Below are 27821 nucleotides of genomic sequence, written 5' to 3'. Positions count from 1 at the left end.
TTTGTGATATCAATTGAACACTTAAGCATAACTCAGAAGGGCTACACTGTATTTTAGTTATATGGTTTTACTTTTGGTTTTTGAATGATCAAAACGTAAAATCAAATATACCAAAAAATTTTAAAAAAAAGTGGATTTTGATTAAAAACTTGTAAATAACCATTCGTTATAATCAGCAATTTTAATACTTCTTCCCTCATCTCCAGTCTTGCATAGTAGCGAAAGAAAGAGGAGGAAGGGAAGGGATTCTCCCCGCTTCCCTAGCTGTTACATTTTTTTGAAAATTTCTTCCCTCCTGTCTTTTGAAATATATCCAGTTTTGACTGACCAGCCTCAAACTTATTCTCACGGCGTATTTAGTGCCGTATTCAACTAAAATATAGGGGAGCCGAAGCCAAAAGAGCAAGCTCAAGATAAATTTTTTCTAAACCGTGCACAAAATATGCTCAAAATTGTTTTTGACATATTAATGACCACTCTCACAACAATTAAAAATGTTATCACCTGAATTAGATATGACAGGAAAGAAACGAACCTACTATTTTCATAAAAGAAGTCTTACTAAAAGGGTAAAAGTTTCAGCAGCTGTATTTGAAAGTTTTTCAATTTACCTACTTTGATGTAACACAATTAAAAAAGAAAATAGTGGTATTTGTATGATCACAACATCTGAAGTCCTAGGAGCCTTTCTTGAGGTAGTCAGAATCGTGGGAGAGCGTGGTTGCCAAAAAATGGTGATCAGATTCTACGCTTTAGCTTCTTCCCAACCTTGAGATTTTTCAAAGACAATAAAGAACATTTTTTTGTTAATATCAAGTGTTGATGAAATATTTAGTACCAACTGATGATTTAACTGAAAGTACCAGCTGATGATTAAACTTGATATCAACCTTGTTTTTGAATTAGAAAAATACGCACAAAAATACGAAAAATATGCGTTTTTAACAGCTGCCTTGGCAAAAAAGACCCTCACAGAAGAAAACTTGCGAACAAGCTCAAGTTCTGATCCAGCAATTCAGGAACCGCTACCTCAAAGACTATTTGCAAGCACTGACTACACAATCCAAATGGGCAAAAAACACCTCAGAGCATCCAAATTTGAGTTTTAGTTGGGTTTTCTAGAAGACCTGACACCTCGCGGTCTTTGGCCCCTAGCACGAGTACTCCGTACTTTTCCCGGATCTGACGGAATTTTTCGCTCATGCGGAAATCAGATTAGCCGTGGACTGCTGACCGGACCAGCCGTTAAACTTTCAAAAAATCGGAAGAAGATACATCACGAAGTGTTAGTTCGACTACGACAAAAACTAAGCTATGATACAACATAGCGGTTTCGACAATTACCAGGGCACTACTACAATTACAATTTTTTTTTGCAACCTGCAAATGGGCCCGGCCATGTGCATGCTATCAGTACATGAATTGAAAACTCAATAAAATCAAGTTCATCACTTTGAAACAACAGAACTTCAAACTTTAAAACTGAAACACAATGCAACAAATTAGCTTGAATTCAAGTCTCTAAAATGTCTTTAAATTAAAAGCTAAGTACTTCAAATGTTACCCTTTTTCTAAACGTTCTATTTCTTTTCTGTTAATTCTAGTTAATTCATAATTGCCCCTTCTCGATGACTTCATTTTTCTGTTTCACCTACTAATCTTAATACCGTTGCAAGTTACGTGCACAAATACGGGGACAACTGGAATCAAAATTTACTCATGATGAAAGCTCTTGTGAAAACAAAATTTCTGAAGCAATTTAAATTTAAAATTCTGGAAACAGAGCGTCAGCGCCTAAGATAGGCCCCGGTGTAGTAGTACGTGTGAAAGAGCCAACTGCTAGAGAAGCCACACTTTTACGCTCTTCCTTCCTAAGTTCAAATGAGTCATCTTTGCTCAATTGGTTTTTCAATTTCGCATTAGTCCCATTGTTTCCTTCTTCACCACTAAGGCTTCCATTGGTTGAACTCTGATTGCTTTGATCGTGAGTTGTGTGATTTTTCAAATTGGTATGTTTTTGACAGCTTTCATTGGATAACTTTCGATTGCATTCATTGGTTTCTGTCTGATGAGTTTCATTCACTAGCGTCTGATCACTTTCCTTGACTAGTGTCCGATCATTTTCATTGGCTAGCGTTTGAGCAATTTCATTGGCTAGCGTCTGATCATTTTCATTGGCTACTGTCTGATCATTTTCATTGGCTAGCGACTGATCTTTTTCATTGGCTAGCGACTGATCTTTTTCATTGGCTAGCGTCTGATCATTTTCATTGGCTAGCGTCTGATCATTTTCATTGGCTACTGTCTGATCATTTTCATTGGCTAAATTCTGGTTTCGATCCTTTAATGTTTTATGATCAAATTTATTGCCTTTTTTCTGATCAGGGTTTTTCTTTTCTGATTTCGGAACTAACTTCTGATCGTTTCCATTAGCCTTTCCCATTTTCTCACAGTTTGAATTGATTAAAATTTCATCATTCTCCATGGACGCATTCTGACTTTTTTCATTGCATACTTTTTGATTGGTTTCATCTTTTGATTCACTGGAGATTTCATTCACAAGTAGATTTTTGTTTCCGTCGGTGAATATTTGATTAGCTCCGCTTTCTAAGTTTTGATTTTTTTCAATCGCCAATAAAGGAACAATATCAATAGGCGTGTTTTCTTTGCTTTCAAGAGACCGTGAAAATAATTCCAGTTTTTCTGCATAATCTTCATTTCGGCTTGGTGCTTCGTCGGTTGGTGATGTATTGCAACTTGATGTCAAAAGATTATCATCAACCAACGCCGAGCTTTCAAAGTTTCTACTCGAAGAATAGTCGCTAGTTGCACTTTCCTTTTTCTCTTTTTTCCTGACCTCAGAACTATCTTCGCTTGTGAAATTCGGCAAATCGTGTTGACCAAGTTTAGGCAACTTCACTACGCTGATTTTTGAATTTCTAGTGGTTCGTATATCATTTTCAGCCTTTTGATTGCTTTCTTTTTCAGTTTTTCTTGGTTTTTCAGGAAATTTCAAAATTTTTGGAGAGGATAAGCGTTCTTTTCTTCTCGGCGATTTCAATTGTAATCTCATTTCATCGTATTTCTCAAAATCGGTCAATTTTTTAAATTTCATCTGTTTTTCGGTGTACTTCAGTTTCGAAACATTATCCAGCGGAATATAAAATCGGTTCACGTCATTTGATGAACTTAATTTGTGGCGACTCGAGGTATTAATTGGTGGAAACTGGTTTGAAGGTTTGAAAATTGTAGGTTTTTTGTTATTTTGTAAACTTGAACTAATTTCTTTGGTATCGTTTTGAATCAAAGACTCTGGAAGTTGTTTCACTTTGAAATCTTGAATACTGAAATGGTGAATTTTGTAATCTAAAATTCTCTCTTTGTGAAAAGTTTGTTCAGTCCTGCTCGATAAAAACTTTTCTTTTCTCGGGCTCAAATAGTGATTCGGGTTTATTGGCATTGACAATGGGTTGTTTTTCTTCTGAGACGCAAATTTTTCAGCAGTAATTGAACGTTTCATTTTATCCAACTTTTCAGCCAGAATTCTTGGGCTTGGCTCAAATTTAGGTTTCTGGGAATTTTCAAAGTCATCACAGTTATCGTTTTTTGTTTTATAAGCAATGATTTGACATTCAGTTTCTTTGAGGTAGTATCCGGCTATCATTTTGTGTTGGCCTTCAAGAGTTTTGCGGACTGATGGCGATGGAGCTGAACTAAAAATGGACGTGAGCTCTTTGCGGAAACAGGAGTATACTTCCTCCGTCTTTTGAGATTTAATTTGAGGCAGCCCCTGAAAAATAAAAAAAGGATTGAAAAGCTGACAGTCCGTCTCTCGTATCTGTATGACTCATTGTTCCGAACTTTTGAAAAATGAGGAGGAACTTCGTATCCCTGTGTATTTTAGTATTCGAGAAGTTTTGTATTCGGGCGTGTTTTCTTTTTGTTTTCTACGCAAAATCAGCTAACACAAAAAATCATCGGACTGGGTTGAGTGATATATCATTTTAAAACCATTCCGTCGTGATTGGACTGACTTTAAAAATTTTGAAAAAATTTTCCCAATGTCGAGAAAAGCCTGTTTGAAATTTAAGCTGTAAAAACCCAGTTTGACTCAAATAAAGTTTTACTCAGTTATTTAGGAACAAAAAATTTGATAATATCAAAAATAATTCCGAAAACTTTTTAAAATATTTACGATTTTTTTTCGTTTTGTTTTTTAAAATCGTTTTTCAATAAAAACTGTTCAAAAATTGGCTTATTATACTATTGAGTTAGAACCGAGTTGGTTAACTCATAGAGTAATTTCGGATAGGGTACACCGTCTGCTCGTCACGCTATCTTATTTTCGGCCGGATAGATTCGTGCAACTTCTTAGTCTAATACCGATCCTAATCTTACTCTTATACTATCTAGTCTCAGGTTGTTTAACTAGTCTCTGCTAGGCTCAATAGATCTAGGGTATACTGGTTTATTGCGGTTGCTGAAGTGCTCGGGAGAGTCCAACTAATTTCTAAGTTAAATTCAAATCTCTCTGGTGCTGAAATTACAAGTAACTTCAGCACTTACAAATAAGTGGGTTGTTAGTTAGATGGATCATGATTGGTTAATATTAAATACTTTACATTGGTAAAATATCTAAATTATCCAATCATAAAATGTAGTTTAGATCAGGTTCCACCCATCCGGGTTTTACAGAGTTTTTTAGAATAGTTCTTCTGCAATTCGAAGGATGGATGATGGAAGTTGGTGTTTGGCGAACATCTTATTTCTTCTGTTTCCTTTTTGTTAAAGAAGTTCCAGGAAGCTGGAGTTAGAGACATAAGACGTTGTGTCTTCTAGTGACAACGACTAAGTCTTCGCAACAAACTCAAATCTGATTTCAGAATGGTTGGCTATGTCAGGTTTTTCTGTTCTGCGTGGAGAACTTCTTGTGTGTCTGGTCTAGTTTGGGAATGGCGTGGAGATTGTGCGTGGAGGGGATGCCTGGTTACTCGGATCTGTACGTATACTTGAACATCGAGGTGGTCATTGGTCTAGTTCAATGAAGTCCTTTTCTGCGAAGTCAAGTCGTACTCTAAATCCTTTGAGTTGTGATTGTGAGTGGCATATCGATTGTGGTTGATCATTCTCTCTCGAGTGTAGTGGGGTCGTTTTGTCTTTAGATGTTCGTCCTTGGTGTTGTATTCTGATCTATGTATTGCATAATGTAATTTACATTTTATAAAACATTTATTAGTTTAATATTTTTTAATTATGATTTTAGTTAGTTGTTTTCACAAAAGCTTTTTGTTTTAGTTCGGTTATTTTGAAGAGTTACTCACACTTGAGTAGCTCTTATTAAAAATAGAGGTGTGGTCACAAAGCGTGGATGTAGCGCGGTGGGTTAGGCCGGCTATAGAGCATGCTCAGGACGTCCTTCCTGGTGGGTTAGGCCAGGAGTGGGAGTATGATTTCATGCGGTTTTTGTGAGGGGTCCTGTTATGTGACAACGTTTTATGTTGGGTTTTTTGTGGTTTTTCTTATGTCTTGTTGGTTATGTCCTTTTTCCAAAAAGCAAATTGTTCGTGGTATGGGTTTGTCTTTCGACTTTTTTGTGTTTTATTATTTCTTTCTTAGACTTTATAATAGTCTTCAAAAGAATAAATTATCCAGTTTTAAACTGGGTTAATCCGGTTTGGGTACCGTTGGTTTCCTTTTCTTAGTCATGCTGTTATTCTATGATTTGTGGTATTTAGTAAGCTGCGTTGGTTAGTTTTGTTTAGTATATGATTCCTTTCCAACCGGGTTAAAGGAAAGTTTGAAACATGTTATTATATGTTAGAGTTGTTGAGTGTGAAAACTTGAAACTGAAATTCATTATTTTAAACAATTCTTCGTGGGCGAGCTGTGCGAGTGTGGATAGAATTTCTGTGCGAATGAATGAAAATAACAAAAGGTTGGTACTGCAATTGCATTTTATTAATTTACTGCATAGAATTTGGAAATTTACTGCTAGTTATGGGGGAATTTTAAGTTACAAATTTTCATTTTAATTAGATTTACTGCTTGTGGGGAAAATTTTAGAAATGAATTTACTGCATTGGTATTAAATTTATAAATTTATAAGTGTAAGAGATTAATAGAATTGTTGAAGTCTGTTTGATGAAATTTGCGATCTTTATTTGTTTTTTGTGGTTTTTGTAGGTGATCGTCGGATGAAGGCTAAAAATCTAAGGAAAACATGGATAAAGTATGGTGAGTTTTTTAATATTTCAATTAGTTAGTTATATTCATTTAATTCATACTTACCTGTTAGTCGTCGGGGAAAAAACCGTGGGGGAAGATGTCGTGAATTAGTTCTGAAGTTGTTAGTAGTTTAGCTAAGATGCGGATGATATTTTTAGTTTGAAGCAGTGGCCAAAGCAATTGAAGTGCCTTAATAGTGGTTAGTTCTTCAGTGCCAACTGCAAACTCATAAGGTGTGTTTTGGATTAGATTATATAATTTGTGATTGAATTTAGTGTTGTGGATGAATTCTAAAATTGGGATTTCTATAGGTTGTACAAACTCGTGCGGGATAAGGAAGGGTCGGGATTCTTCGGCGTTGAAGGTCTTGGTGATGGGACAGAAGATGTACATTTGGGTTATGGGGTCATAATTACGAAGAATACCATGGAGGTTAGTGTTTTTAATACAATATGTGAAATTTAGGAAAAATGGTGAAGTGTATTTGGAATTAATGAATTGAAAACGATGGTGTGGTTGTCTAGAGGGTGTGTGTAGGTCAAAGTGATTTTGGATGAAGCGATAATAACTATATGTGTGGGTTTGTTTAGTGCGCAACATAATATCGTGTGAGCAGTGTAAATCTCTTTCGTGTGGTGCAAGGAAATGAAAGGTTAGTGAAAATATTTGGAAGCGTTCTTTGAAACTTTCGTATGCTTGTGTGTCTGTTAGTGCTTCTGAAATAATGTGATCAAACTTTCGGTCGAAGATGTTTAGTGTAAATATATATGGTGTCTTGATGAAAAATTTCTCAGTAATTTGTGGATTAGCGAAGCGATCGTCGTCTAAGAATTGATCTTGGTTAGCTCTGATGATGTTGTGATCATAGTATTCGAGTGTATATTCGTTAGCTCTAGGTGCAGTGTGTGTTTTTAGTGATTTTTTATATCCAACGTAAGTAAATTGTCTAGCGGTTAGTGGTGTAGTGAGTCGATATAGCATGTCCGTATTTCGCTCTATATCGATGTGAGTGTTAGATAATGGTAAGCAAAGAGGGTTAGTAAAATGATAATATGAGGTCCAAGAGAGAGTGGGCATTAAAACGTATTCATCTACGAAGTTGCGTGTTTCGTTAGTGTCGTGGGGGGTGTTTAAGGTGTATTGTGGGAATGAGGGTAAGGTGATGGCTAAAAATTCTTTTGTGTTAGTATGCTTGGGGTGGTTGATGTATTCACGGGCTGTTCCTGGTTTTGCTGGGAAAGGATGGTTGGGGAACTTTCTTTTAAAAGTGCGGTAAGCTCTATTAGTGTTGAGTGAAGATTCAGTGGATGTGGATGATGGTGCTAATGATTCAGTATAATTTGAAGAGGGTGTAGGGGTAGGGGGGTTGGATGAATTTATTGTGGAGGAGATTTGGTTTATGGTTGGGGTATTAAGGTGGTAGGGTTGTTGTTGAAGGGTAATAAAATTATCTAGCTCTGGGGAGATTCGGGGGGTGTCTGGAGAATGAGATGATTGGTCAGAATGGTATGAGGAGTAGGTTGGGGTAACTTGGGAAGCATAAGAGGGTGTGGGGGTGATTGGGTCAGGGTTATTGGATAATATGGGTTGAAAAGGGGGTTGAGAAAAATTAGAAGAGGTATGAAAATTATTGGATGGGGATGGTTCTGAGTCGGCAAATTCATCGGGGGTTTCAATATTCGGGTTATTGAGTTGTGAGATGGAATATAAAACTGAGATGTGTGAATTAGTATCGGAATTCATGCCTGATGTTACATTACTAGATGGAAAATCGGGTGGCGGAAAAGCAAAAAGTGATATTATTGGGATTGGGGAGGTAAGATTGGTTGGGTGGGAATTTGATCGGTGTAGTGATCCAAGTTGGCGGCTCATCGTGGGCTAAAAAAATGATTATTTTGAGACTGAAAAGCGGTGGTATGGGGTTGTTCAGTAATTTGTTCATAAGTATTATCATCTTGTGACTGGTGTGTCATTATATGTTGAATGGGACTTTGTGATGTGGTGAGTCGAAAATTTGGATTATGTGTGATGGCTAAGTTTCGAAAATTTCGTGGGACTAGGGATAGTGGATGGTTATTTGGTAGGGGTGGTAATTGTGGTGCCGTTGGCGTTATGTCTACATTGTTATGTTCTTCGTCGTATGTATTTTGTCGTGTTGTTATTTTTGTGTTATATTCTTTTATTTGTGCGTCTAAAAGAATTTTGTTTATAGATGTAGAAAAGATTCCAAAAAATCCTGCAAAGAGTATGCGTGCTACACTTGCTTGTCGATTGACCTGTGTGTGTATAGCACATGTGTTGTAGATTCCTTTTAAAAGTGAGAAAAGAAATCCAATAAAGTTAAACATTGCGTATAAAATAGTCAATTTTTCTAAGATGTAGTAGGGCCATCCTAGAAAATCAAGAATTTCATTCTTGAGTGTAACAAAGCTAAAAATATTGATAGGTGATATATCTTGGGGACGGTATTTTTCACCGTTTAGATATATATAATCTTTAATGTCTTTAAAATATCCGCTATAGTCTTGCGTGTAGATATCGGCAAATCCTGCGGTTTCTGCAAGTTTGCGTAAATTTTGGTCTATTGATTGTCTTTGTATAGTGTCCATTTGTGTTAATAATTCTTGGAACTGTTGTGTTCTAATGTGATGTTGAATATCTGATTTTGAATAGATTCCTATTGATTGTAAGTCTATATTTGGGTTTCGAGCAATAGCGCGAATGCTTTCTGGTGAAAATTTTTTGAGTGATTGCATTAATGTGGGATATGGAGTGAGAAGATAATATTTATTTTCATCAGGGTTTAGTTGTACTACATTGTGGCTGTTTTCTGATCCACATGGGACTGCGGTATCCCAGAAATAGGTTCTTCGTGAAAGTGTATCCACGAAATGTACTTTATTCTTATAAAAGATAGGGATTCTTTTATAACATCGTTTATCTTCAAAAACGTATAGTGGTGATACTTTTTTAGTACAAGTATAAAACCATAAGATGTTTCCTTCATAGTCTAAAAAATTTGATCTATTTCCAGATAATAAGTATCCTGCATAGGGTATTTTTAATACTGCTAGTGCAAGTGATTGTAATATTTGTGTTCGTTCTAATTCGCATAGGTGGTGTAGTGTTTCTAATTCGGAGAGTGACATTTCTTGAAAAATTCGGCTAATTGTATAATCTAGTTTCATATCTAAATGAATATCATAGTGGATATTACCGAAATATGTAGTATTCATTAGTGATAATTCTTGTAAGCGTGTGCTTCTGGTGTCATGGGGTTTTAGATGTCCACCAGGTTGTCCGTTGCTTTTTTCAAAATTAACTGGTATATAGGATGTTCCTTCGTTTAGAGGATGACCTGTGGCATATGGGTCGATTTTTACTTTTCCAGTGGTCATGTCGAATCCTTTTTCGTATTCAACTAATATTTCAGAGTATTGTGTTCTGTGAAGTGGATTCCTGTATTTACATGCAAGTTCTGTTTCTTGATATATTTGAAAACGTGTCAATTTATTTTCTATATTGTCTATGTTTCTAAAATTAGAACTTAGTTTTCGTGATGGATGGACTTGTTCATATGGAATTGATTGTATAAAATATTTTTCGTGAAATTTTATCATACGAGCGTGTATTTTTGCTACTTGAAATGTTGTACATGTATCTTCGGGGAACCAAACAATTGTTGCTTGTGTTCTCGTTGTAGGGTCGCAATAACCTTGATCATTTTTACAAGGTAATCGGATTCCTTGATAGATCATTGTATTATCTGATAAATCTCGTGTTAGTTGTATTTTTTCGAGTTGTATTTTCCAATCGAAAAACATTATTTCTTGGTATCCTTTATTTTTTGTGTCTGCTTTGCAGTTTGATGGGTCATTTATACCAATGTGTGGTATCCAATGTTTATCGTGTAGGTCATAGGTTAATCGTCCGTGTGCGCCGTTATACGGGTATTTTTCGTCTAGTTTTATATGTCCTTGGTGTCTTTCAAGTTGTGATTGATGTACAGAGTCTGGAAAAACTTGAAAATTAACTAACTTTCTAGCGGAGTTTTTATTTTGTGTGATGTTTAGTCTAAGTAATTCATTTTTACAATCGTCGGGATTGAGATGTAAAAGACGTTCTATATTGCTTTGATAGAATGATTCATGGTCAAGTCGGTTTTTGTTTCCATTCGAGACTTGTGAACAATGTACTTTCTTTTCGGAAAATGTTGCTGTGAATTTATAACCTGTAACTGTTGTTGCTCGGGCTTTTGAATAGAGTGTTGCTATTACATCTGTGGTTTCTATAGCTTGTGGTTCTGTTTCACATTGTGATACTTGATTTATTGCATATTTATGTAGTGTTTTTTGTTCATTTTCTTCACAATCGTAATGTGTTACTAGTAAATCTTGTGGTCCTGTACGAGGGGAAGCGTTTATGTTTTGATTTGAGATTACTAGAAAAAGGAGTTGGAGAAAAATTAATAATTTTAGAATATACATGTGTATGATAATCCTGAGTATGGATTATAAAATGTAATGTAGCCAATTGTGTTTTTGGTATATCTGTCGTATTTGTATATTACTTCAGTAGTTATAAACGGTGGTGGTAGTGATTGAGCTGTTATGTTAGGTGGGTTTAATGGGTAGGGATGTTGGGTAATATTGTTTAACTTAACTGTGATTTCAAACTTTAATTGTAAACTGTTTTGTTGGAGTATTTGAATATTGTGATCACGGATATCGTTGTGAATATCTTGGCGATATTGTAATCTATTAAGTGCCCAGTTATGAAGGCGGTTACTTTCTTGATGTTGTCCAAATAGTGGTGGAGGTGCTGTAAATGTATTCCAATCTAGTCTTAAAGGAATATTTATTGATGATTATTCTCGATATCTGGCGTCGAGATTATTTGGAAAATTTAAGTTAAAGGGTGGTGGTGAAAACTGGCTTATTGATGGTGTTGATGGTAGTGATAATGTTTCTGGTAGTGATGAGGATGTTGTTGTATCCGTAGAAATATCTATGGGGTCATTGACTAAATTTGGTTCACCTTGTGTAAATGAATGTGTAGTCCAATATGGGAATCGTGATGTTTGGTTTGTGGGGTTGAAAGGATTTTCACGTATTTGCTCAGATGTTGGTGTTGAACCTAAGTAATCTGATGGTAGGCTTGAGGTGCTACGTTGTGAAAGAAGCGTAGGGGTTTCTGGTAATATACCAATGGGGTTTTCTGGAGTGTTTTGTGATGGGGATTGAGGTATATCAAAATGAACTCGGGGAGTTTGAAAATTTCTGTTTCGTCGAGGATGTATAATTTGTCTATTTATTTCGACTGTATTTTGGTTTTGACTAGGATTTCTTATTCTACTTAGTTCTTGTGGTAGTGTTGGGTATAGGTTATATGTTGGTTCGCTTAGAGGTGCTTGTCGTTGAACTGGTTCTAGTGGTTCTGATAAACGAGCATGTCGTTCTTCAAAAGTGTATGGATTGTCTTGAAAAGAAATTCGTGTAGATGTTTGAGGATTTTGAGTAGTTGAAGGTGGTGTTGGGTTATCTTGGGATGATGTCGGTGAAGACTGATTCTGTGACTGTTGGGTAGCAATTTTTGATGGATTTTTGAATTGTTACTTTAGTGGGAAGGTTTATGTTTATTATAATATTCTTCCAAAAAAATAATTAGAAAAATTGTTGCTAGGGCAAATGTGATGATTGCTTTCTTTATACATTTGCATATTGTCAAAATGAGGGATGATAAAAATGTTATGAAAATTACAAACAATAAAAAAATATCAGTTCTACTGAAAATTGTTCGTATCATTTAGACAAGTTGTATAAATCGTACCTGTGGATATAATCAAGGGTTTTGGAAAGTTGGAGGAATAGTTCGAGTATAGTGTAGAAAATTAAAAAAATGTTACAAAAAATGATTAGGATTATTAGAAAAGATTCAAGTATATCAAAAAGAAATATTATAAAGGTTTCAAGTATTGTAAAAAAATGTTTAAGATTTATGAGTATTTGAGTAACTGATTGAGAGAAGAGCATTTAAGAAATGATCTCTTGGTCGAATATTTTTTGCTGTTTGAGGCGATTTTCAAGTGTGGTCGGATTATTTATTAGTTTTTTGACAAGTGGGTTGAGTTTTGTAAAAAATTGTTGGGGGCAATTTTCATGGTGATCGGGAGGTCGTCTTTTTCTTTATTTTTGTTTGTCAAATGATCCGGGGTATGGTGAGATTTTTATACTTTAGGCTAATTAAAATGTTCATTTTGTTACTTTAGGCTAAGTTAACAAATTTGTTTTGGGGGTATTCGTGGTCTGAGTTGGGGAAATATTGTTGATCTTTGGGTTATTAGATAAGGGAGGGGTACGGTATTATGGTGATATTTATTTTAGTTGTCAAGTTGGAGTGGTTTGCTTATTTTTGACCTGGAGGTCGTAAAGTTATAGTTATAGATGTGCCTGGAGTTCTATATGATTCGTCTAATTGGTCTTAGTTTGAGTTAGAGAAAGTGACGGATTGGATGAATCCTATTGGTCTATTTTGAACTAGAATTATTGCGTACTTGTCAGCATGTTATTTTGAAAAATGTAAATGAAAAATGTTTCGAAGGTTTCAAGATTGTGAAGTATAATGTTAAAATTACTTTTGAAATTCCACTTTCTTTAAAATTTTAGATTGGGGGATGAATATTTTATAGTTTTTACGTGGTTGATTTCGGAGTCTTGTTGTTTTTCTATTTTCTGATTTGTCGATTTGTTCTTGGGGTATTATTTGTTCGGTCATTTTTCTATTTTTTCTTTGTTTTGGGGATTCTTTATGGTTTTGTGTATTGTTTTTGGTGGCGATTGGTTTTGTGTTTTGATTTTCGGTGGGGTTATCATTTTGTTCTGTGTTTTTCAGATGTGGTTCATTTTGAATGATTTTTAATCCTGTGAAAGAATATAATTGAGTTAATTCGCGGAGTGCGTATTCTTTTGGGTAATAAGGTAATAGGTTGTTTCGATGTTGAACGATTTCTTTTTTGTTTGAGTCGGTAATTTTATATGTGACATCAGTGGGTTTTGCAATTATTTGGTATGGTCCTTTTCGAAGGGGTTGTAATTTTTTAGAAATTCCTTTTTGTGTATTAAAATTAGGTATTAAAACAAATGTTCCAATTTTTAATTCGGAGGCTGGTGTAAAACGTGAATTGATTTGTTCATTAATGTTTTGTCTTTGTAATAACTTTTTTGTTATTTTTTGATAAATTTCATTGTGTTTTTTATCTCTATTTAGAATCCATTCGGTGTGTGTACCGGAGGCTAGTTTAAGAATTTGTGGGTGATGAAAATGATCTTCATCGTGTGTATGTAAAGGTAGGTTATAACAAATTGAGTCTTTATTTGGTTGACAATAACCTTGTGCGTTTTTATGAGAATTTGCTGTAAACATTATTGGTTTGCGTGGCTTTTGGTTAAAAACCATTTCGTATGGTGACATTCCTAAAGTTGTCGTAATTTGTGAATTATATGCTAAGGGAAATAATTTTACATCTGCTGACCATTCGGTATATTTTGTATCATTTCCGTTGATGATACATCTAAGATATTCTTGTAATGAACGGTTCATACCTTCGACTAAGCCGTTTGTCCAAGGTGCATGAGATGTACGTGGTTTGTGTTTAATGTTATATAAATGACATAGTGTGATAATTTCATTATTTATGAATTCTGTACCGTTGTCTGTAACTAAAATTTCTGGTAGTCCGAATTTTGCTATCCAGTGTTCATAGAGTGTTGTGTAAGCGTAATAAGCGTTACAATGTGGTACTGGGTTAAGTGCTACATAATGTGTAAATGCGTCAACAATTACCATAATGTAGGAGTTTCCTTCTGATGAGGGTGAAATTGGTCCTTTAGTATCAAATGAGATACGATGATTAAAGTACAAACTTTGTCCTTTAAAATCTTGTTTTTGTGCTATTTGTTTTTGATTTGGGTAAGGTTTATTTAGTTGACATACTATACAGTCATTGCATAGTACTTTTATCCAAATTGGTGCATTTGGGAAATAAAAGTTTTGTATAAAATTTGAATATGTTTTTTCTGATCCAGAGTGTCCTTTAATATTTTGTGTATGTGAAATATTAAAAGCTATAAGAATCATACTTAAAGGGAGACAGGGAACTGTAGATTCATTCAGGTTATACTCTAAAAGGTCTGTATTTTCGTTAATTGTTGTGTTGTTAAATTTGCGAAAGTATCGGAGGAGTGTTTTGTTTCCTAGAATGGTTGAATCTGCTTTGATAGGTTTAGTTTTATATTTGTGCCATGATTTCAGTTGTCGAATTACTGGGTCAAGGTTTTGACATTGTTTCAGTGTTGAAATTGTAATTATTTCTGTTGGGGGGAGAAAAATGTTTTCGATTTCTAATTTAGATAAGGGTATTGTATCAAGTGGGTCGTGAAGGTCAAAAACTTGATTTATTGTGTATTTTGAATCATTTGTTTGTGGTCCTGATAAATTTATTTTATCAGTTAAATCTTCTTTTTCAATTAGTGGAAAATGGTCTTTCTTAGGCGGGTGTTGTTTTGTTCGTTTTTGTTGAGTGTTATTTTTTATCCATTGAGAATATGGGATTGGTTTGAAAGTTGATGTTCCAAGTAAATCAACTTCATAATGATTATTTTGACAATCTAAATAAAGTGGGAAATGTTGTAAACTATTTATTTGTGATTGTTCAATATCAGTTTTTACTGCATATTTGCATTCCAATCGGGGTGATGTTTCGTTTTCTGCAAGGTAGAATTTTATGTTTTTGGGTATTTCAACTGTTGTTTTTCGTGTAAGTAATTCAGGTGGTGTATTTCGACTTAAGGTGTCTGGTAATGCAAGATTTTTTCCTGCAGTCCAAACTATATGTAAGTTTGGAAATTTCATTAGAATTAGTTGAAATCTGTAAACTCGGTGGTTTGGGTTAGATTTTTGTGTAAAGAGAAAGATGATTGGTTTATGGTCTGTGAATAGAACTGTGGGGTGTTTTGATCCAAGTATCAGAAATTCATATTCTGTCAGTGTATATATTATGGCTGTACATTCTCTCATTAGAGTTGAGAGTCGTAGCTCTGCTTGAGTGAATAATCGAGAATTTGCTGATATGAGGTTCATTTTATTTGTACCATTATGTGATTGTAATAGTGCTGCACCGATGCCAAAGTTCGAAGCATCGCACATTGCATAAAATGGTTGATTTGAATCTGGAATTGTGTTTGAAATTTGTTCAGTTAAAAGTTTCTTTATTTCTTCAAATCGTGTTTGATGTTCTGTGTTCCATTCAAAATTATTTTGTTGTCTAAGGATGTTATAAAATGGTCGTAGATATAATTGCATTTTATAAACATATTTACTTAAAAAGTTTAACATTCCAAGAAATTCTTGGATTTTCTTTTTATTTGTTGGTGGTTGAAGTTTTTGAATAGCGTCAATGCGTGATTTCAATGGAGTGATTGTTTTTCTTTCTATATTATGTCCTAAGAATTTAACTCTTGTCAAAAAGAAGTGTGATTTATCGGGGGCGGCCTTCAGATTTTCGTTCTGAAGTATTTGGTGATATTTTTCTAAAACATTGAACATCTCGTCTTTTGTTTGTGATTGCATAAAAACATCGTCTAAATAGGTGATTGCGTTTTTCTTGAGTATTAGTGGTCTAAAAATTTTGCTCATAAAAGCTGAAAATGCTGCTGGTCCTATGGATATTCCATAGAATAAGCGGTTGAATTCATATTGTTGGTTTCCGATAACAAATTGTGTTAAACGTCGTGATTGTTCATCTAGTGGCATTTGATTGTATGCACTATTCATATCGGCGGTTGTAAAGTATTTGCCGTTTATTTTTGTTAAAATAACTTGTATTGGTTCAATGGGCCAATTACATTTTGATTCATCTATAAGTGAATTGAGGTATCTAGCATCGAGAACGATTTTCAATGATTCTCCTTTAGCTAGTATGATAACAGGGTTGATGAATGTGTTGCCTTTTGGTTGTTCTTCTTTGTTTACTGGTGATATAATGTTGTATTGTTCTAAAATGTCGAGTAATCTGTTCACTTTATCATGTAAGTGAATTGGTACTTTACTTGCTCTCTGTTTTTTGAAAACTGCGTCTGGTTTTAACGGGAGATGTAGTGATGAACTGATTTTCCCAACATCGAATTTTGATGTTGCATAGACTGATGAATATTTAATTAGCTGTTTGGCTAATTTTTCGAATTCGTCTTGTGTTATTTGTGAATGTTGGAAATTAAACATTGTTAAAAATTTCTGTTGGTCCTCTGTGTAGTTACTTATGTTGAATGTAGGTTTGAAATATGGAGTTTTTGTGAAATAATCCGTATTTCTGTTTTCGTTACTTATTATATTATTTATAGATAATTCTTCATTAAGAATTGTAGATTGGCAAATATCTAGTAATTGGAGTATATTATTTACGCGATAGGCTTTTTCGTGTATTGGTGATATTGTAGCGTTGGTTTCACAATATCCTAAAAGTCCTAAAGGTAATGTTACTTGGTAAGGTGTGTTGTTATAGACATGTAAGGAAATGATATCGGAATTCGAATTTTTCAAATATTTTATGGATGAGATTGTGATTTTGAAAAATTTGTGAATAGGTTTGAATTCAAATTCTGACATATAAAATTTTTGTTTGTTTTGTTCTTTATCATATTGGTGAACTTGTTTGATTGAAAAATTATAGATATTTCCTGATAGTGGTTTTAGGTGTTTTCTTTGTTGGTTAAATATCGGGTAGAATTTTGAAAAGAATGGTGGTTGTTTATTTAATCTTTGAAAAAATGTTAAGGATGTTTCTTTTGTTTTTGTATATTTATCTTTGATTAATATTTTACTATTTAGTATGTTAATTGTTGGTATATACTTCGAAATAAATGGTATTCCAATGATATTATATTTAATGTCAGTGATATGGAATATTTGTTTAAATGGCTTATTTAAAATTTTGCTTTGTTCCATTGTTCTGGTGGGGAGGAGAAATAATTGGATTTTTCCGTAGTTTATCAATGTTGATCCTTGTGCTGTTGCTAGTTTGCTGGAGGTTTCAAGAGGTGTTAGCTTTGGGTGTAAGGTTTTTATTTCATTCCATGTGGGGATGTTTATTATGTTTGATTCTGCTCCTGAATCAATTAAAAAATCTATTTCAAGGTCTGGTGGTTGAAATTCTTTATTTCTTGGTCTTTCTAAGAGAAATGGTATTGTCCAAATTTTTTCTTTGGGTTGTTCTTTTTGTATATTTTGATAAATATGGTTTGTATTCAAGCATTTTGTTTTGGTATTTTTATTGGTTTGATCTGTAGTGTTAATCTCATTTGTTTCTTGCGTCGTTGGTGTGGAATTTATGGGTGTAGTGTAATAATTTTGAAGAAATTCTGATTGATTTTCATATATGTGTGATGAAAAGGGTTGTTCATATATGACAGATTCATAGTCATTTTCGACTTTTATCATATTGATAGAAAGAGTGTTTTCAGTATCACTTTCTGAATCTGATGATGTACAGTTTATTTGATTGAGTTGTAACGTATCAGTTACTGTGTCATCAATACCTGGAGGGTCTGATGTTGTTTCTGGGTTAGATTGTACTTGATTGATTTGTCTTTGATGTTTAGGTGTACTACTTCTGTGGCGATTATTAGAATTATTATAGTTATTATTATTCCGGTGTGGTGATTGGGAATAATTTCTATAACGATTATTATAACTTGAGTGTCGATTTTGTGAATTATTTCGCGATCTGTTTTGGTAATTATTGTTTGGTCTGTTATAGTTCGATCTATTATATGAGTTATTCCTTGATTGACTGTTCGGGTAATTCTGGTTTCGGTTGTTTGAATAACTTCTATTTCGATTATAGGAGTAGTTTCTATTCCTATTGTATGATGAATTTCGTGATTGGTTGTTTGGATAGTAGTTATTTCTTGATTGGGAATTAGATCTAGAAACAAATCGTTGTGTATTTGAATTTGATCTGGAGTAGTTATTTCGACTATTTGGTCTATTGTAGTGATTTTGTGATGAATTGTTCGTGTTTCTTCGTTCTGGTGATCTTCCTCTATAACTTGAGTTATATGGTGATTGATTTCTTGTATAATTTGTATTGTTCGGGAGTGGTTTTCCTGAACTATTGTTGCTGTGGACTGTTTTGTTCGGTAGATTTTGATCTTTTTTCATGTATTGATAGAATGATTTATTTGGTTCTTTATATTTTTGAGGTTTATTTTGATTGTCTTGCTGTTTTTGTCTACATTCGGAAATACTATGTCCGTATCGTCGGCAATAATTACACCATTTTTTGAAAGATGGTTTGCCTTTGAAGTTTGGGTTCTTTTCATAAATATTGAGTATTTCAGTGATTTTTTCAACGAGGTCTGTCTCTGATTCCTGTATATTATTAATATTAGTGGGAGTCGTTTCAATTCTGTTAACGTATTGTAGTTTCAGATTTTCCGTTTCTTCTAGTTTCATCGTGATTTCTGCTTGTTCTAATTTGTCTACTAGTTTTCGAAAATCTAAATCGGGTTCTCGAATTGAAGAAGGATGGGATGCTCTCTTTTTTATTGCTATTTTCCTTAATTGTGGTGTTAAGGTCATCATTAAGATTTCTGTCATCTTTGTGTTTTTATAGTCATGTGTATTTAATGAATATGCTTTTCGAACTAGTGTTTCGATTCGTACTGCTATTTGCTTGATGGTTTCGTTTGGTAATCTGCGAATTTCATTACATAAAACTCTTTGTTGTTGTTTGTTTCTTTCGGAGTCAAACATTTTTGAAAATTCCTGTGTAAACCTTTTCCAGTTTGATTTTATTTCTAGAGGTAGTACTGAAAACCATTTTTGGGCTGCGCCATCTAAGGTTGTTTGTATTAACGCTGTGCGTCGATGTATCCAGTTTTGATGTAGTGGCGTATTAATTGGTTCAGGTCCAATATTTAAAATCAGGTTTGCTGTTACTGCATTTAAATAATCTTCTACAGAGTATTCAGGGTCTGTTCCTGTGAAAACCATTAAAGGTTTGTTTGATGTTATTGATGATCCACCCATAAGGTATGGATTCATTGTCATTTGTAATGATTCTGCTGCATTTGGCATTTGAGAAAAATTTGAAAGTTGGTTTCTTGTTATTTCATGTTGTTGGAGATAATATGGGAGTGGTATTTCATTTTGCATTTGTGATGGTTGATACGAGTGTGCAGTCATTGGATTTTGTTGTTGAATTGGTTGAAAAGATTGTGTATTAATTAAATTTTGTTGTTGAATTGGTTGTTGATGTTGTGCATCTATTGGTTGTGGAGAAAAATTTCTATGATTTGTACGTGTTCTCTGTATTCTTTGTCTACAATATTCTTGAGTATTTGGTGCAAATATATCTGGTTGTAAGAAATCATCATCTGAGGATAAATAATCCATTTGATAAGATGTCTGTTTTTTATTTTTATTTTGTTGAAAAAATGGGTAATTTTCACTGTGATCCTGTGGAGGATTTGTTTGGAAATTTATTGAATTAGGTTGGGTCATTGGGTTATCCCAATTTCGAGATCTTGTATATTGGTTAAAATTCCTTTGTGGTTGATTATATGTTTTTGATGGATGTGTATAATTATAATTATGGTCTGTAAAGTTGTTTCTAGTGAATGTTTTGCGTGTTTTTGATGGTATTGTCATGGGTCTGTATGTTTGGTAATCCATATGTGAATATTTAGGGGCAACCGAAGGTTTAACGGTTGATTGTAAGGTTACCTGTGTTTGTGAAGGATTTGTATTTCTTGGTGTTGTCAAATTTGGGCGTATTGGTGAAATACTTTGTTGTGTAGTTGTTGTGTGTACAATTTCTTCATTTATGAAGTGTGATGGTGTCTGGATATCTTGTTGAGTAAGATTCCTAGTTCCATTGAGGTTTTCATTGTGTATGACTGTAGAGTTTAAACTATTATTTTGTGTATCGGGCAAAAATGTATTATAGTTTAATGGTGTTGCATCAATGGTGAATGGTATTATTTTTACATAATCTCTTATGTAAGATATCGTACTTATTGCTTGACTTGAGATTGATTGTGGGAAGCTTATAAATGCGGGATGAGACCATTCGGGGTCCCAAACATAATCTGATTGTTCTGTGATAGCGGTATCATCGTTCGAGTTTTGGGGTCTAAAATTTTTTCTTGCTTGTGCAATTAAATCAATATTGTGTGTGAAATAATCTATTATGAACCATGCCAAAATTTTTTGTAGATCGTGTTTTGTATGTTGTGAAACGTCGTCTTTCGTGAAATTTTCTTTAATGATGTTTAAATAACTAGAGAGTAGTGTGATTTCATGTCGTACTCTTAAATGTTTAGATGTTTCTGTCGGTGAGACATTTGTTATTGGGATTTCGTTTTCTAATATCGAAATATAACTATATATTATTGCGAAAACTTCATTGGTGAATATGGAGTTTGCTCTTTGTGAGTTTTGATATTGGATGCTTTTTATATATTCTGAAAAAACTTTTGAAAATTCTAAATCAAGATCGTCTGTTTGAATTGTATATTTTCTATTATTATGGTTTGGTGAGGTGAATTCTATGGAGTAGATTCCATACTGTTGTGTTATGTTGCATATATCTTTTAAGTAGTGGTCTATGATTTGTCTTTTGATTTTTACATCTGGGAACTCTGTTTTACATGGACTAATTCCGGGTTCAAATAAATTTACGAGTAAATTTTGACAAAATATGTGTTGTCCTCTATCAGTATCTGCGTCTACTATAAAAGGAAAGATTTCATCATCATCTGGAGTTTCTTCACCTGGAGTGTGCGTTGAGCTCATTTTTTCGTTCGATGACTGTTAATATGTAATTATTAATGTGTCGAATTGGTTGATTCCAATTGTATAAATGTACTGGTTTGTGTTTGTACTGCTTTTTTATTCTTCTTTTTCCTCTTTGTGATGAATTTGAAGTTGTTTCTGAGTCAGAGAAATATAATTGATCGTGAATTGGGCAATTTTTATCTATTGATTCTTTTAGTTTGTAAAGTTCGTCTAAACTGTTGGTTTCTGATTCTGAAAATGCGTTTCGATTTTTTGAAAATCTTTTTCGTGTTATTTGTCTTTGTTTAGTTATTATTTTTCTCTTTAGTGTTTGTCGTTTTGTTCGAATGTATCCAACTGTTTGTGTATGAGGTGTGATTACAAGGTCGTATTTTTTGTTATCTATTTCACAATTGTGTAAAACGATTGTTTGTTTATTTCCTAGGTTTTTAAATGACATAAGGTTTAGGATGACGGATGCAAAAGGTTGTTAAATGATTTCTATTTTCCTAAACTGTTAGTTCTTACGATTTTTTGGTTAGCTTAACCTGGGTCTATTTGTTCAGGGTTGGAGAGAAAAGTATATCGATTCCGAAGAATGATTTTTTACTTTCTCGTGGCTAGTATAAGTTAAGGTGTTAACTTACTTAATCTTACTTAGGGGTAGTGATTGTGTTCAAGGGTTGGAGAATAGTAAATCGATCCACAAGGTTCAGGTATAATTAGAACGCGAGTAGTTCGTTAGATACTATTTTAAACTTACTAAGTCTAAGATTTATCCTGGGTCTGGTAAGAGGGGGGGTCAAGTGAAGGATGAATAACCGAAGTTCTTCACTGTTTATCCTAATTTGAATGATTAGTTTTGTTTAAAAATTTCTATTAGTCTTAGGTCTTTAGAAAGGGTTGGGTAGTGAATCGACGTTTGAGGTCGTTAGACACTAATTAAGTGGGTGGGGGAGAACAAAGTTGTTCTGTTTGATCCAAGGATAAGCCTTGATGATCAAATTTGAAATTTAATTAAGTAGAAAATGATTTAAGATCCAAGGATAAGCCTTGATGATCTGGTTTTAAAATTAAGTGAATTTAAGTTTTAATAAATTTTTAAATGTGTGTAAAGGAAAGATTTAGTGTTTTGATGATATTAGTGGGTTTATGATTGCTGTTATGTTTTAGATGATGGAGCTGGAACAACAGGATGATTTATGATTACTAACCATTTATTGTCATGCTACTAATTTTTATTTTTATTTTTCAATAAATATTTTTCAAACATGTTTTGTATATTACTGCAGAATTTTAGAAAACGATCTTAGATCTTTTTATCAATCGTTATTGTATATTAATAATTTTGTTTAGCGCCTGTAATGATTTTGAAGATTAACTTCAAGATTTTATGTTTGCAAATGAAAATCTAAATTCATTGCCAGTAGTATTCTAAATATAAAAGTTTGCTCTGGTTTTTGCCTAACTATCATATAGCTATATGGCAAGTTTCTACTTTGTCGTATGTCGTCTCTGGTTCGAGGTCTTCTTCCAATTCCGGGTAGTTCTGTTATGGTTCGGAATATTGGCTCTGATCTATTGAGTCGTAGAGACATTTCGATTAAATTATTGTCGTATAACATTTTGTAAATGTTTTTGTCTAATTTCTAATCTATTTTGGTTAATTCTAAGCTATTAAGGTCTTGTTCGAGACTTAGGGTCGCACCAGATGAGTTAGAACCGAGTTGGTTAACTCATAGAGTAATTTCGGATAGGGTACACCGTCTGCTCGTCACGCTATCTTATTTTCGGCCGGATAGATTCGTGCAACTTCTTAGTCTAATACCGATCCTAATCTTACTCTTATACTATCTAGTCTCAGGTTGTTTAACTAGTCTCTGCTAGGCTCAATAGATCTAGGGTATACTGGTTTATTGCGGTTGCTGAAGTGCTCGGGAGAGTCCAACTAATTTCTAAGTTAAATTCAAATCTCTCTGGTGCTGAAATTACAAGTAACTTCAGCACTTACAAATAAGTGGGTTGTTAGTTAGATGGATCATGATTGGTTAATATTAAATACTTTACATTGGTAAAATATCTAAATTATCCAATCATAAAATGTAGTTTAGATCAGGTTCCACTATGATTGTCAATTGTTCTTTTGGTTCTGTCAATTTTCGACATTCAACTATTATTGTTAAGTATTAGAATTACTGTGTTCCAATTTGAATTGATGCAAGTCATTTGGTTGTACTGGGGGCTAGAAAACTAGGTGACAAGCAAATTAGGCAATCAAAAAGTAATTGAATTTAGGCCATAATTTGGATGCAAAAAATGTTGGCTAAAAATACTCATCAATTTACAATATTTAAACACTAGTTGTCCAATCACAAATAAGATTAATAATGTCACAGTTGTATATTTTATGCATTTCAAAAATGAATTGAAATATTTCATTCATCGTTTTATAATCAATTTAAAAAATAACTCTTTCAGTCCTCTGATAATATGAGCCTTTTGTTTTTGTTTAACTTCATTCTAAACCAATTTTTTTTGAGTTAACTCTAATAGTTTGCCGAGTTTTTTTGCCTAAATTCATAAAATACTTCTCGTCTAAGTTCGGTTATTTTACAATCGTCTAATTTTGTCGTCTATTTTTCTTTCTTTCTTTCTCCAGACCAATTTTAAATTTTAAGAAAAAATATTATTGAGCAGAATTTGTTATACCAACTGAAAAACATTGACGTCCTGAGCTCAGTCTTAAATTTCAACCTAGCGTATGATTAATTTAAGTAAGTAATGGGGGTTTGACTGGTAATGCCAGTTTGGCCAGCTTGGGATCAAAACACGCGAGAACTATCGTGCTATTAACGCGTAAGCGACTATTGAATCGACCCAGAAGCTGTTCCAAAGTCAAACAAGACTGCTTGTATATCAGGGCAAAGCCCTGAATGTTCCGGCAGCCCCTTAATTTATATCAAATACTCAAATGCTTTTTGGGAGAAGTTATTGAAAATCTATAAAAATTGGACAATATCATAGTGGGAAATTTTGAGTCGTTCCGCTAGCCTCAATTCATTTCAGAACAATTTTGTTGTGCAGAACAATTTTGTTATGCCACGCAAAATTAATTCGCGTTACGCTCTCAGCATTATGAATAAACTCCTCAAAGCGCGCACAACTTAGTAAGAAAATGGCCAACTTGGCAATTTTCAAACCCGCAGAACTTTACAAAAAACATCGGAGGTAAAATATTTTTTTTTAAAATTTGAAGTCGATATCTTCGACTGAGTATAAAAATTTTTGTTGGAAACTATTATTTCGATCGGCGAAAATTGACTGAATGAAAAAAAAACACAACGAGCATAAGTTTTCCGTTTTCTTCGAAAGTCGGAGCAATGAGGCAACAACTTTGGTGTATATAATACGGATCTAATTGCTAAAACCATCAACTTGAACTTTGCTTTTTGTGTGTGGCGCCGAATTGTTAGTAAAATGACAATTTCAAAGACATCGATGGGCAGTCAGAACGTACGTGGTTTTGCCCTGATAGGTCAGTCGTGTCTATTTTTATACATATGTGATATCCTACGAGGTATCTTGATGGAAAACTAAATTGTAATTCTAAAGAACTGAATTGGTTCTTGAATAAATAATTTTCTCTTTAAAGAGCTGCTGAGATCTACATAGATTTATGTTTGTCTGATCTCTCAGCGGTGTACCGAAGGTGTTAGATACCGTGACCTTAGACGATGGTATAATGTAAATAGAGTAGTTCACTGAAGGTTACATCACATTACTGATGTGCAGTAGCAAAATCACAACATGCAGCGCTCTCTCTGCTTGAAACTGAGTATCTCAGCAATTTCTTTGACAACTACTTTAAAACCAGGGAATTTCCGTAACGAATAATCTCGGGCGAACTTAATATGAGCGTTTTATGATTACTGGCGTTCAGCGGGCTGGAAAATTAAATGTACCATTACCTTGAACATATAAGTTGCCACCGTAATCTTACAAGTGTTCTCCCAAAAAGTCTTGTTCCGACTTTCGAATTTTTATGCTGTGGGTGTTTTTTTTCAGTCATTTTTCGACGTTTTATCTTTGAATTTTCGGCATTTTTGAGGCAAGTATTTCAGTCATATTATTAGGATACAAGACACTAAATACAGATTTTTGTAGTTTACAGAAACGTGTGGAGGATAAATATAAGAAAAAATGGAAAAAATTAAGTTTTTTTTCGATAAGTTTGTCAAGTTTCATCCAAGAAACGTTTGAATTGACCTTAAAATTCAGGCCGAACATTCAGGGATTCGCCTTGATGTACGAGCAGTCTTATGAAACACCAGAGATTTTTATTTATCAATTCTCTTACTGCGTCTTCATTGCTCGTTAAAGATAGTGAAAAAATGAATTTCAACTGAAGAAACTCGTTGAGCCTTTCAATGGGCGTGGCTTATATCCCCTCAATCAACCTGTATAAACCTTTGTGAAATCCCAAACTTCTTAAGGAACAATTCAACAAGTCCATCACCGTATGACCAAACTGATTTTTCTTACAAATTCAGGAGGTTTTTGCAAAAACAGATCCAACGGGTCCCCTGGTTGAAATAAGTTTTTTTGAGCTCAATGATGTTGAAAAAAATACCGTCAAAAAGTTGAATATTGTCTCAACAAAAACGATACAAAACTGCACCGAGTTTTATTCTTTTTTCTTTTGTGTTTTAGAAAGTCAGAGCAAACATATCCTTTTTATTTGAGATTATTGATGGTGTTGGAAGAAACTAAGAAAAAAAATGCATGAGTTGATTTTTTTCTGACAATTTCTCTAATCGAAACAATAGTTTTAAACAAACTTTTTCCTCAAAAAAGATCTCAAATCTCTGAGTTCAATTCTACAAAGCGCCTCAATCTAAATACATCCAGATCGATCCTAATTGACTTGAAATTTAATGCTCAATTATTTCAATTGGTTTTTTGGGTACGAACTAAACACTGAAAATATATAGCTTCGAAGGTTTTTTTTCTAACAAAGCAGTTCGAGACCTTTACAGGGCAGTCAGAATTTTCGCCCTGAGATTCGAGCAATCTGACTTAAATTATGAGATACAAGTTTCCAATTTAAAACAAAACTTTAAAACTTTCAAATCAATTTTCTTCGTAATTTTCCTAGGCCCAAACTGTCCGTGCGATCTTTAAGAATTCCTTAGCCACGCTCTCGGTACATAGCTCTTAATTTTTTATTAAGTATGTAAAAGAAGTCGCTTACCTTTTCTATTGACGTATCGGATGAAGACGTTGACGATTTATCGCTCTTTCTGCTTCGGTTTTGACTCATCTTCTGAAGATAATCGTCAGAAGATGCGATTGACTGGCTATTAAAAAACAAATTATATTCCTATTTGGCAAAATGCAGCTTAACCCAGAAAAGAGATCATAAATAAAATTTCCCTGAGATTAACTCCGTAATTTAATTGTACTGTGATTTCTATTTTGACTACGGAAAGGTTTCATCGTTGATATAAAATGAACACAACGTTTAGTGGTGGGGAGACGAAATTTTGTTTTTGTTATTAGAAATAAACCTCGCATATTGTTGGACTCTTTCAGAGCAAACCAGAAATCTTCCACATAAGCCGGATTATCCATGCAAGATAAGAGCGGACATTTTGAAAGCAGAAATTGATTGCATAGTCTGTGTTTGGCTTCAAAAAAAGATAAAAGCATCTTGAGACAAGGCGAAAGCGTGATCAAACGGATGAAGTTCAACTGCAACCAATATCAGAAACAAGACTGCTCGTATATCAGGGCAAAGCCCTGAAAGTTCCAACTGCTTTTTTATTTATATCGAATAGTTTCTGGGAAAAAAAATTCAAAAACTATAAACTTTGAACAATATCAAAAATCAAGTATCAAAATTTGAGTCGTACGAAATTAATACGGCCGATTAGCTAGCCTCCATTTAAATTGAAAATCTAAAATTGAGGATCAAATCAATAAAAATGGTTTGCTGTTTTTTAAGCTAAGCTGAAAGTTCCGATTAATTTTGTTTTTAAATCAGCAGTGTGTCGTTGCATAAAATAAAGAAAAAGGAAAAGTCTCTAATTTAAAAATTGTTTATTTTTTGTTTCAATTTTTTTTTCAATTTTTTCAGCAGATGTCAAGATGTATGCCAAAATAGCCGTCTATTAAAATGATGAAACTTCAAGTCGAACAAAACTGCTCGTATCAGTGCGAAGCCCTGAAGGTTCCGACTGCCTTTTCCGGTCTATGGAGCAGTAATAACATTAAAAAAACAAATGTAAAAAAAAATCAAATTTTTTTTCATTAATTTGAGTTTTTTCGTTAAATCATCTCTCCACACGCCACATAAAGTACAAAAGGATAAACTACACTTCTTGTAACAAATCAATTGTGGTACATAAGCTTCTTTCAACCAATTTGGAACGACTTCTAAGACTGATTAAATATCCGCTTACGCGTTAATAGCGCGAAAAAAATCACGCTTTAATTGTCCCAAATTGGCCAAAACTAATTTTTAAACCCCCATAACTTTACAAATAATGATCACAGTTGAAATATCATTTCAAATTTAATCTCAGGACAACAGTACCTTTTGAGTGATATTTAAAAAATCCCGTCAAAAACGGCTAGTTAAAAAGTTGAAATATGTCTGAAGACAAAAACACCCACCCCGAGCACAAATATTCGTTACTTTTACTACTAAAGTCGGAGCAAAACCAAATAGGCTCCGATTTATACTAATTTTGAGAATGAAA

General features: G+C 33.7%; 1 protein-coding gene across 1 annotated transcript; it reads right to left on the bottom strand.

Annotated features, from left to right (window-relative positions):
- Positions 1-1765: 1765 nt before the first annotated feature.
- Positions 1766-26644, bottom strand: LOC134854765 (serine/threonine-protein kinase pakD-like). The gene is made up of 2 exons (XM_063871122.1): positions 26312-26644; positions 1766-3790 (listed from the first exon to the last, which is right to left on the bottom strand). The coding sequence occupies exons 1-2, from the start codon at positions 26378-26380 to the stop codon at positions 1766-1768; spliced, it is 2094 nt and encodes a 697-aa protein (XP_063727192.1). The 5' UTR covers positions 26381-26644.
- Between the last annotated feature and the right edge of the window lie 1177 nt (positions 26645-27821).

The sequence above is a fragment of the Symsagittifera roscoffensis genome, chromosome 9 (assembly GCF_963678635.1).
Source record: "Symsagittifera roscoffensis chromosome 9, txSymRosc1.1, whole genome shotgun sequence".
NCBI classification, from domain to species: Eukaryota; Metazoa; Xenacoelomorpha; order Acoela; family Convolutidae; genus Symsagittifera; species Symsagittifera roscoffensis.
Note: the sequence above shows the minus strand (reverse complement) of the source record. Positions and strands in the feature narration are given on the sequence as shown.

Bases quoted from the DNA above. Each gene is read 5' to 3' on its own strand.
- LOC134854765 (XM_063871122.1), bottom strand. From the start codon at position 26,380: ATGAGTCAAAACCGAAGCAGAAAGAGCGATAAATCGTCAACGTCTTCA. The intron at 3,791-26,311 runs GTAAGCGACTTC...TTTATTTTTCAG, and splicing joins CCGATACGTCAATAGAAAAG to GGGCTGCCTCAAATTAAATC.